The sequence below is a fragment of the Euwallacea fornicatus genome, chromosome 18 (assembly GCF_040115645.1).
Source record: "Euwallacea fornicatus isolate EFF26 chromosome 18, ASM4011564v1, whole genome shotgun sequence".
NCBI classification, from domain to species: Eukaryota; Metazoa; Arthropoda; class Insecta; order Coleoptera; family Curculionidae; genus Euwallacea; species Euwallacea fornicatus.
This window is the reverse complement of record NC_089558.1, coordinates 221,339-233,348: the sequence shown is the minus strand read 5'-3', so window position 1 is coordinate 233,348 and position 12,010 is coordinate 221,339. Positions and strand designations below refer to the sequence as shown.

At 36.4% G+C, this 12,010-nt stretch overlaps 2 protein-coding genes across 3 annotated transcripts in view; one reads left to right on the top strand and one right to left on the bottom strand.

Annotated features, from left to right (window-relative positions):
* Positions 1-308: 308 nt before the first annotated feature.
* LOC136344949 (luciferin 4-monooxygenase-like) lies at positions 309-4,648 on the top strand. Its single transcript, XM_066292879.1, has 8 exons — positions 309-1,359; positions 1,419-1,683; positions 1,735-1,972; positions 2,024-2,222; positions 2,269-2,422; positions 2,477-2,822; positions 2,870-3,076; positions 4,480-4,648. The coding sequence occupies exons 1-8, from the start codon at positions 1,243-1,245 to the stop codon at positions 4,583-4,585; spliced, it is 1,632 nt and encodes a 543-aa protein (XP_066148976.1). The 5' UTR covers positions 309-1,242; the 3' UTR covers positions 4,586-4,648.
* Positions 4,649-5,335: 687 nt separating this feature from the next.
* The window catches only part of LOC136344947 (metabotropic glutamate receptor), a 33,258-nt gene continuing 26,583 nt past the window's right edge, over positions 5,336-12,010 (bottom strand). For both annotated transcript variants that reach the window (XM_066292875.1, XM_066292876.1), the window contains one exon: positions 5,336-6,028. In XM_066292875.1, coding sequence (XP_066148972.1) covers positions 5,907-6,028 — 122 coding nt within the window. In that variant the 3' untranslated portion in view covers positions 5,336-5,906. The remainder of the gene's footprint in view (positions 6,029-12,010) is intronic.

Here is a 12,010-nt window from a genome sequence, read left to right as displayed (position 1 = left end):
TTATCAGTGCAGTGTGAGACGGTGCACTATCCTGGTGCACGAACCAAAAATAAAATTACCTATCCATAATTCCGACTTTTGAGGTGAGTAGCTTCACGCAAACCGCGCTTAACTATCAAGTAATGTTCCTTTTTAACAGTTTGGTCTGGCGGAAGAAATTCATAATGCGAGACACCGCGATAATCGAAGAAAACTCTCAACAAGACCTTAATTTCTGAGAAACCTTAATTCGCATACAAAAAAATTTATAAAAAACTAATTTCATGATTTTATGGTACCAGCGAAACTGAGATGAAAAATTCTCCTCATTTCTTAATCACAATAGTATACAACAATTTTACTGTTACATACTCGTTTCTATAATGATTTATCAATGTTTACGAACTCTAATTATAGCTTCGAATATAAATTGCTTCGAAAGCTAATAATATTCCACAGGTATTAGACCCAACAAGATGAATTTTAATTTCTTATACAGTACCTTATGCAGCAATGAAAAATAATCGTCTATATTGCTGAACATACATAGTAAAATTTGATTACGTGAGATTCAAAGGAGGAGGTTAAAATTCCTTTAAGAGGAAGTTGCCAAGGGAAACGTTTGAAAAATTGTGAGAATTGAAAATGACTTTCCATAGCAACTGATTTTCTACCGAATAATCCTCGACGTACTGGGCAGAGAGTAAAATTCGTAACTCGATTGTGTAGGAATCAGAGGGATAAGGGAACTGCATTTCATAATAAAAAAACTTCGCTGAGGTGAAGGTTTAAGACGAAGATTTTTTTTTAATTGTATTAATCGAAACTAACAATCTATCTACACCAATGACTTTGATAGCGAACAATCATCTACATGTTAGACATAAATTAATTTTAATAAAAATTGGGAGGGGGATAAACCCGCGCTGCTCACAGCAACGGAGAAGGTGCACAGGTTCAACTTAAAGCAGAGGATACTCAGTAATTTAACAGGCCGTGTGTGGTAACTTGCGTAATACACAGTTGTCTCGAATTTATCAATGTTTACTCCCCGTAATTATGCGATATCATCGTTCAGATATAAACTTTGACCTCGTAAACATGTAATCATGTCCCGTCATTAGACCCCACCAAGATTGCCTTTATTTAATTATTAACAATACTAATTGTGTCTGTGAACAGTTCCTCTTGAAAGAGTCACAAGCACAACACGTTTATCAATCAAGTGCCTATTTTAATTCCTTTTTTTTTTCGTTCTTTTCAATGATTTTCGAAGATGGAGTCATTCGAACTCCAGATCTCAAATTTGATGAGAAATGTGGCGGAATCGGTAAAGTATTGTTTGAATGTTGCAAGAAATATCACAACAGAATCGCAGTGGTAAGTACCTATCCCAATACCATCGAAATTCAATATTTATCATTTTCCTTTGACATAAGATTAACACCGTGACTGAAGAATGGGACACGTACTCAGATCTTCTGGGCAAATGTATGGCGACCGCCTCGGCCCTCCGGAAACGAGGGTTGCAACCCCAAAACATCATTGCGTTGTGCTCAAATAAGGAGAACATAAATGCGAGCATCCCTCTGATTGCAGCTCAGTTTTTGGGGTGCATTTCCTTTAGTGTGGATCCTTGTCACACAGTGGAGGAATGCGCTGAGTTTTTCGAACAAGTCCCACCGAAAATCGTTTTTACCACTGGTTAGTGACGATAAAATGACGCTTTTTGAAGTATCACTATGTCTTATACAGCTCAATCTAAGGATGTGATATCCAGGGCTCTAAAGCGTGTAGGGATTGATGTTGAAGTAATAGTTTTTGGGGAGCAATTCAAAAAGGAGTTTTTGGAAAACCAAGAACAGTTCCTGCCAATCGATATAAAAGATTTGAGCACCACCTCTATGATACATTTTAGTAGTGGAAGCACCGGCACTCCTAAGGCTATATGTCTTAGTCACTATTACCTTCTTGCGTTACAATATTGCCATGGGTAAATTTTGTTGAGGAGTAGTTCTTGAAAGATCACCAAGATCAATTCTAGATTTGGAGCCATGGCGGTGGGACCAAACCATTATCAATTAAAAAATCACCCACTAGGGTCAGTTTCCCTTAAGTACACCAACTGGTACTGGGTCTCCTCAACTATGGATCTGATAATAAATATTTCAGTAGGGGGGTGCCGACTTCTGAGGGACCAATTCGATCCTCAAGAATTCTGGAGAAGTACTGACAAATATCGCGTATGTTAACGAGAATTTTCAGCCTATAAAACTGACATCCGAATAGGTTACAGATGTGTTCTTGATGCCGTTGCAGTGTGTAAATCTTTCAGAATCAGTAAAACCTGAGAACCTGGATGTTTCCAGTTTGCTTAGAATTACTACCGGATCCTACATTTTGCATACTGATTTTATATACAAATTAAGGGACATTATACCAAGTATAGCCCTCTGGTATTATCAAATAGTTTTGGAATGAAATGTGGTTCTTGTAGATGTAATTATTAGTCAGTTGTATGGAATGACTGAATGTGGTGAAGTCACATCGTTCAATCCTTATATCACAAAATCCAAAGAGCTGCTCAGTCTCAAACCTAATTCTTGTGGAAATCCAGTCGATGGATTATACTATAAGGTCATAGATGTGGAAACTGGAAAGAAATGTGGTCCAAACCAACAGGGAGAACTTCACCTAAAAGGGACGAAAATGTTTAGATGCTTCTTTAACAAAGATGCCTCTGTTTCCTTTGACGAAGAAGGCTTCTTCAAGTCGGGAGATTTGGTTTACTTTGACGAAGATTTCTGCTTCTACATTTTGGACAGGATTAAAAACGTTCTAAGGTGATAAATTACTTTTTCTAAGTCTAGAAAGAGTGGAGAAGTTTTAGATGGAACGATCGCTTTGTATTCCTCTATCACGTTGAAAGAGTATTATTAAGCCATCCAGCAGTGAATAATGCTATAGTGATAGGGATTCCACACAAGAGGGAAGGAGAGAGGATGATGGGAGTCGTACAGCTAAAGGAAGATGCAGATGTTGTGACAGAAGAAGAGTTGATTAATTATGCAAACCAAAGGCTTGAAGATCATAAAAGGTGAGAAGTTTGGATTTCAGGATTATTGAGGTGAGATAGTAACAACTGTTTCCAAGCGTTGTTTCGTTTATGTACAGGGTGATTCATTTAAAATGGCGAAACCCGAGAGATGGAGACACCAAAATATGACCGTTGGATCTTATACCAATGTTGCATGTTTGAAAATTACAGGATGCTGAAGATTGGAATTTTATTTTAAAATTCTTTAACAACAACTTTTGGTATTTTCATAGGATCAACACTAAAGTGGGAATAATTATGTTTTGTAAAATGCCAAGCAAGAATTTTGAATTTTGAATTTTTACGAAGCTTCTAGAGGGCGCTAGTTAGAATCCACCATTTTGGTATATTTGGTCATATTTTTTTTGTGAGTACAACGAGAATCAAATTCTATTCAATATATTGAAAGCGCGTTTGTTTTTACTCAAAAAAGGTTCAATTACAATATCTCTATTACTTTATAATATTTTCATCCATAAGCTAATTCCTGTTGTACTATTTGAAATCTTCAAAAACGATAGTCGCTTGTGGTTCCCTCATATTACTTAATTATTTTCACTTCACCTTGGTAAAGTAATTAGACTATTTCCTTATCAGCTGCTTTTTTCAAGAAAAAAATTGGAATTTAAGAGTAAAAATGCCAAGGCCTAATGACTTTTTTTTAGTGAGATGAGCGACATGATTTATGTTTTTTTTTGCTTAAATGAAGTTTTTAATACGACTCATTTTTAATTTTTTATGGGTTTTATTTGTTTAAAGATTGATTTTTTTAAAATCATTTAAGTATTTGAATCGCTACGACACGAATTAGCTAATGGATAAAAATCTCGTAAATAAAGAGAGATATTGGGACTGAATAAGAACAAATTTTTTCGAGTAAAAACAGACATTCTTTCCTTATATTGATTAGAATTTAACTTTAGTTGTACTTATAAAAATACATGATCAAATATGCCGAAGCAGTGGGTTGCAACCAGCAGTTTCTCGGAGTTACGTAAAAGTTAAATTAAAATTCTTACTTGGCATCTTACAAAACCTATGTATATCAATTTTCATGTTGATGCTATGAATGCACAAAAAGATATTAACGGGTTTTATTATAAAATTTAAATCTTCAACATCCTGTAATTCTCGAATACGCAACATTAGGATAAGGTATGTTAGGTCCATTCGTCATATTTTGGTGTCTCCTATCTCGGGTTTTGTCATGTCCCATTCAAAATGAATTGTCTCGTATAATAAGTAATGATGCTAAATTCTGCTTAGTCAGTTATCTTCGTCATGAGAGCCATGTAATTGAGTAACTCAAAAATGTTATAACTTATAATAATAATAACAATAATAATAAAGTAATCCCCTTCCAATGTAACGCAAGCAAATTGTGTTTTATCTGCATGTTTTAGATTACGAGAAGGGGTCACTTTTGTCAAAAATTTTCCGACTACCATCACGGGAAAAGTAAACAGGCTTAAATTAAAACAGATGATACTGCAAAATTTGAAAATTTGATTTTCATAATTAGACATTTATGTAGAAATTTCGTTAATAAATTGTTTGAACAATAAAGAAAAATGTTTTTTATTTTTGGGATGAAAATCGAGAGTACTCTATTGGTTTTCCTCCTATGATTCCCAAGATTTCCTACACGAACAGCACAACTTGCCTACCGTTTACGTAACCGCAAAATAACGATACAGATTAAGAGATAAAACGTGAATGCTCCTTTTCCTGCCATGTTTGCAGTGTTGACCGCACATCCGCCTGGTGAACAAAAATGGCGGAAAATTTGACTCCAAGACTGGAGAACCTCGCTGAGAAGAAATTAAGAGGGGACCAAACCAAAATATTTCGATAAAGCTAAAATGATAAATTTCCAGGTAAATTCGCATTCCAATTTCCTTTGACTAGATGTATGCAGACCACTTAACCCACTATTTACATTGCCACACTAATAAACCGCCATGATCATCGCGACGAGATAACCCGAACCAATTTGCTGAACTTAATGTATTGAATTATCACCAGGTACGGCCTATTGCAAGAGAATTAATTTATTCTCGATAAGGAATAAGGAAAAAAGGCGCAGAAAAAGTACGTTCCAAGTACGACTGGTGCTGCTATTATACCATTAAGCCAATTGAGATAGATGATACTTTAATGATAGTGTACATGAACGGTGATTAATTGGTTAATGGATTTAATAAACAATGTGCGATGACAGTGGTTTTTGTGCTTTTTCTTTCAGATAAGGGCAATTGCTTTAACTTAGGGATATATTACTGCTATTTACCATAATAATACTTGAAGCAGCAATGGTACCTACTATTACAGTTCGTTGTCTATTCTATGCTAAAAACTCCTAACAGAATCTGAGATTATACTTAAGCAACTTCTCATTAATGCCTCTTCGATATCGCTAAGTGCCTAAATCTCTGCTTAGGAAAAAATGAGAACTTATATTCATCAGTAATAGTACCTAAGTACGTTCAAGTACCTAAGTACCTTCAGTACCTAGTGTAGTCAGTGTCTACCCTTATTGCTGCTATGGTACTTAAACGCGGTTGCGCATTACAAAACTCAGATATTTACACAATTACTTACTTGTAAGTAGCATAATGGATTATAATAAATACTAAGATGAAAAATTCAAAAACTTGTTAAAACTGATACTCAGAGGTCCTTGCAGAAAAGAGTAAAAGAATTTTAGCACCTCTACAAGTGTTTCTGACTTGGTGACGATAATTTACAATTCCGCTTGATTTGCATGCACAAATGCACTTGTGATTTTTTGCTTCTTCAAAGCTCCTTCTGGGCGATTCTCGATTAAAATTCAGTACATCATGCCAGGATGCAGGCCGTTTCCTCTTTGGAAGTACACGTTGGGATTGCTGCTCAGGGTCGGCTCCAGGGTGGTGTACAAGTTACCGTCATCGGGCCGCAAATAGAGACCACCTAAAATCAAGATTATATCAGAAGAAATATATGCAACTCGCTTCTTCTATTTAACTATCTGGGTAACTGTTTTAATAAGGTCGAAACCGGTTGAACTTCAAAGAAAGTGATCAAAATTCGCAATAACGTCAGCAGCATTTGCCACCGTAACACGTGTAGGTTTAATCGGTTAAGAGTTAGAGAGACGACATAGGAAGGATCGGTGTTAAGTCTCTTGTGTTGGTGTTAATACGCTCACGACATATTTAGAGCCTTTTAAGGGGGTTCGCAATTGTACGATCTCGTCTTATACCGTTAAGGTTAACGTGAATTTTATACACCCGCCACAAAATGCAGTTAGTCCAGCTGATTTAATATGTAGTAGTGGAGAAATATGAGAAGAGGTGATTTAAGCCCATGTAGAACCTTTTCTAATTGAGCCTCAATAGAATGTTTGTTCATGGTGTCAGAGCCGGCGTCATCGCGATGGCAATAAACTGTCCGCCATCCTGAAGGCGCCCAAAGAATTAATTTGCTTAAGAATTAAAGAAAATTGCAAAGTCACATAAGCCAGAGATATTGTCACATCTCAAGTGGTTGACGGCCTGATTGAGACTAAAAACGTTCTGGTGTTCTTACGGGGAACGGGATTATCTAAAATGGCGGCTACCTCAAAGAACATTCGAAAGGGTTGAGGCACTGGAACTTCATAGTTAATTTACATTTAAGATGGTCATGACGAAGAGTTATCTAATTTTTGTTGGCTTCACAGGGCTGTAACTCCCCGATTTGACTGACTAACTATTTCATCGTCTTGAAGGCGGCTCGAAGGCTTGCGTTCTTTATAGGCAGTAATGAAATTCATTTCGAATCAATGCCAATCAAAGGGCATTCGATATGAGCTCTCGATGAGATCGTATCGAACACAAGGTTGGAATTTTTCGAGAAACCCCGCTTTTGCCACCATCTTCACGTACGAGAGTGGTTTCAGAAGTACTCCATGTAACACTTTAAGAAAAAAATGCCCTATTTATGGTAAGAAGGTTCGAACGTTTCAATAGAGACATCAACCTCGGACACCATCTGTTCACTGTTGGCAAATGTCCTTCCACCGAGTCATTTTTTTAAGTTTCGAAAAAGAAAATAATCTGAGGGGGCTAAATTTGGCGAATAGGGTGAGCGACTTTCCTTTTTGCTGTTCACTGAAAATGGCTAGAAAACAAACTCAAACCAACGTAGCATTTTCAACCTTGAAACATAAACTCCTTAAGGTTTGACTCTTTGTAATATAGGAAAATTTTGAAAATAAAAGATTGATATTTACCTAGGATTTAATTTGACATATTAATATATCTTGTCACCACTATTAAAATGTCTCATAACTTAGATCTAATAAGAGGCATTTGTAACTTAGTTGGGCATTTTCCTAAAGGTGAAAATTGTGAACATTTTTGAAATCCAACGTATCTCTCGAAGAAGCTTTTATCGTACAATTGCTGTGTGCAAAGAAGGGATATCTTGCTTAAATCTTCCAAAAATGGGACACTAAGAATTTTTACCCAAGGAAAAGCGAACAGATTGGAGAGGAGAACAAAAAATAGAGCTGGAGTGTCCGCGAGAAAATTAGCCCCTGAACTGTGCAAATAGCTCAGAATCTAATGGAATCATACTTTAGAAGAAGAGTACTATTTTGCGTGCATTTTCGTCTTCATATCCTCTACCTCCACTAAAACAAAAATTAAATTAATTTCGCCTCAAGAATGAAAAATAAATCGCACTTGGAGACCCACACCGGTTTTTGCTGGGCATTGGAACGACAAAATAATTTTTTATCATAAAAACGATTACTTGACCGATAAAATACTAAGAGGTCTTTTTTTTTAAGAATTGGTGGAATATTTAAAAAATATATTCGAGTTAAAAAAGGCCAGTGGCGGCATAATTTTTTTCTTAAAAACGGCACTTTACGATAAAAGATAGACATCCACTGAATGGTTCGGAGCAGTCTCCTGTTCATTTATTTCCGTGGAATAGGAATTTCTAGCGCGTGCTGATAAGAATTCAATTTTCGTGTTTGTAAGTTCATATTATACAACAGAAATGTGTGGAATTTGAAACTAAACTCGCCGTGTCCAATCATTTTTGTTATTTCATTTTCCAAGCCAAGAAAATGAATATATTCCACACTCTGTGTAGACACCGTATATTCAAAATGACCACCACCATCTATCATTAAAACTTTTTATCTCTCTATCAAACGCCCCGTACAACAGGTCGTCCAGATATTTTATTTATTACAAAAAATTATCTTGTTTCAAAACGTTTGAAACGTACGTCAATGACCTTCTAAGTGTTGTTTCTTGTTGGTTTACCGTTTCAGGGAAACTTCTCATATTCTACCAAAAAGACCGGGTCAGACCGTAAAGCTGCAGCTACCCAGTGCGCTTTCACTCATCAGCAGGCTTCGTCCCAGGGCAGTAAAACGTTCCACTTTGGAGGACACTCCATTCATACCTACGGCTGAATTTTTATCTATGTCGGCTTCATTGACATGTGTTCGACTTAGTTGGGCAAACCGCTCGTTTACGAGATCCGAGAAAAGTTCCGAGATTTATGCAGGAATTACCCCTGAATTTTAATGGTCGCTATTTTGTCTTCAGCGCTAAACTAGCCTTAGGTCTTTTTACGGCATGACTGTGAAATTTGAATGTAAATTGCCATATTAATGTTCCTTGGGCTGATAATAACGTGTCAGGTTTACATACATCTAGAGATTTAGATAGGAATACTTTATGCCATGTTCCTTTAATGTTTACAGTTAGCTGAGCGAGCCTTTTTGGAAATTTCACTTAACTTCGCTCTAATTAAACCTAACGTTACTTAAAATTTTTACGTCAGTTTAAGAAATTTACCATGTCGTTAATATTCCTTGCACGCAATAAAAAAATTGTTAAGCATCAAAATTCCAATTACCTTATATCGTGCGGGCTCAAGGAAGGATCGGAATTTCTTTTTTAATTAACTGTAATATACCTACTATTAGATGGACTTAGACATGACCTTTGAGGCATGAAGCGAAACCGATTTTTATAGGATTTTAAGTACAATTACGTGCATCTAAAGCACCAAAAGGACCACTAATTGCGAAATTCCATTACATGGAAGTGTTATGTAAATGTGCGCTCAACAAGGAAGATCAATGTCAAAGACGTGACGTTGAAGAGAAGTTTCCCTTTTCGTGAGCGCGTTTCTTGCATGGCAAACCTCGAATTTCGCTTTAAAGTACCGGTCATTAACGTCGACCGGGATCATTAGCAGTGATCAGACGCTTAACATTTCCATTAACTGAAACATTAGCAGGAAGAGGGCTCGTGAATTAGCAGAATTGCGGAAGACTGCCAGGTCAACGTCAAAAGCTTTATACAGGGCCATCCAACCAAAACCGGACCCTCCTTGATCGTCGAAAATAGGGACTTTTCTGGAAAATTCCCAAAATACGCTGCAGCGGTTGGTGAGGGAGACGAGCGTCTATACATCGAGGACCAAAAGTTCCAAATTAATGCGTAAAAAATTGAAGGAAATATTTTTCTCGAAAATGCTGGAACGCGTCAAATACCGTTTTCTGTTGTGCATTTTTTTTTACTTAACAAACTTGGACGCAGGCCAATCCATCCAGTATATAAATCTACTTTTTCATTTTTCTCTTATTAAACTCCGTGATACACTATGGCGTTTTTGAGTTCTTTGAGAAATTCTGAACACATCTCATGTAACATACTCATGTCTAAATTTCGAAGTTATCGAATCGTTTGCCTATTCAAATGGCCCGTTGAATTGCCTGACCTCACCCCTATGGACCTTTTTTTATGAAGTTATCTGAAACACAGGGTGCATTTTAAATAAATTGAACAATTTAGAGGAGTTAAAAAATAAAATTCCTCAACAAGCTCAACAAATACCTCCCGAAACGATAAAAAAAGATTCTTGAAGAATTTGAATTGTGACGCTTGCCTTGTGTCAAGTTAGTTCAGGTTAGGGTTAGAACATTCAATACATTAGATTATAGTAGTTTATATTGTTATTTTTTAAGCATTAATAATTCCATCGTTATTTCTATTTTCTGCATTTTTTTTCGAAAACCTTTGAATTTAGACATGGGCATGTTACCGGAAATATGCTCAGAACTTCCCAGAGAATTCGAAAATGTAATAATATATATGGGGATTATAAGAAAACAATTAAAAAGCACATTGATCTACCACTTGGGTAACCCTGTGTATACGTGTCTGTTATGTAAAAAACACACAACTGAAAACAGCATCCGACGTGTTACAGCATTTTTACGAAAAATATTTCTTCGATTTTTAACGAATTTATGCGGAACTTTTGGTTCTTTATGTATTAAATTCAACCCGCAGACTTCACCCTTATGCGTGGAACAGCGACCCTGTCGAAACTTTTAAATGACACGAGGGGTCGTGTAACACCCCGAATTAAAGATCGTTCATAGCTTCATGCAACGAGTTAATGCGATTCAAAGCTTATCGACTAGTTTTTGAGAAAAATAATTGTAAATTCCGTAAGAAATGGAAATAAACTCAGTTAAATAGTACGTAAAGAATGGAAACCTAATTTGTTGCTGGGAAATCGTTCATTTTTAATTTTGTGCTCACAAAAAATCTTTGGTTAAAAAACTAAAAAATAAGAATAATAATAAAAGAAGAATAAAAGAATAAATAAATAAATAAAAATAACCAAACAGCATTCGTGAGCATAAAATCGAGTACAAATTAGTTTCCTATCAGTAAGCGAATTTTAATGAAATTTATACCTGTTTTTCTCGAAAAGTAATCGGTAGATTTTAAATCACGTTACACCACCGAACGTAGGTGTTGAACGACCATGAATTTAAGGTGTCACATGACCCCTCGTGCTATTTCATATTTTTAACAGTTGTGCTGCAACCACCACCAGGATGAACTTTGGGGGTTGAATGTCACACAAACATTCGTCTTCCTCGAAAACTGTTTTGACGTATTTCGAAGTTGTTCCGTCCTTATTTTTCAATATCAAAGGGAGGAGTCGAGTTTTCGTTTGATTACCCTGTGCAACGATAGAACAATCTCCGATATATTTGCTCCATTAATAAACATTTGTACATCATTGAAAACTGGTGCGCATGCAAGAGCAGGTGTCTGATGCTCCAGAAATTAAATCTGCAGTCTCAAGGTATCGGTTCGAATCTCTGCGGGAAGGATCATATTTTAAAACTATAATTACATGGGCAGTACATTAAAATTTATCGAAATGGAATGGGTGGTTTTATATTTTAGTACCAGTGTGTATAGATTAGAGTTGTGGGATTATTATCAATAAAGAGTCGAGGGGCATGGGGTCTTGTATTGCCATGCAGAAGGAAAGCAATAGTAAAGTAGTAGACTCATGTTCATTCTAAATCGTTGTTAACTATGGGAGACCTGAGAGTTTTCGAACAGAGAGGTCTCGAAAGCGCTGAAGTCCAAAAACATGGGGTAGAAACGGGGATTTTCGCCTGAAAGCACGGAGAAACTGCAATGGTTGTCGCACGGAAGAAGTGAACGAAAGAAAGATGGGAAGTTTGCTCTCTGAAACAAATTTTTGGGTTTGAAGTGTGAAGGAGGAAATGCAGATCTGGATCGGACCGGCTCCAAGCCAATGCAACGATTTCTGATCATTAATGGCCTTGTATCCATCGCTCCAGAGAACACAAAATCTGATTACCTGATACAAAGATGATAGTATGTTAAACACCAATTTAATTGAATAATATGCCCAAACTAATCTCATAACTACTTTACGCAGAAGGAAAAAGCGTTACTAATACAACTTTATTATGATTTTCTTGTAGTTTCTACTCGGGCCTATAAGCCTGACAAGCAGCTATTTAGCGTACCCTACATATTTACCCACTATGCAAAAATCACTCACCCACACTGATTCTGCACGGTACCAGGTCGTACTTCA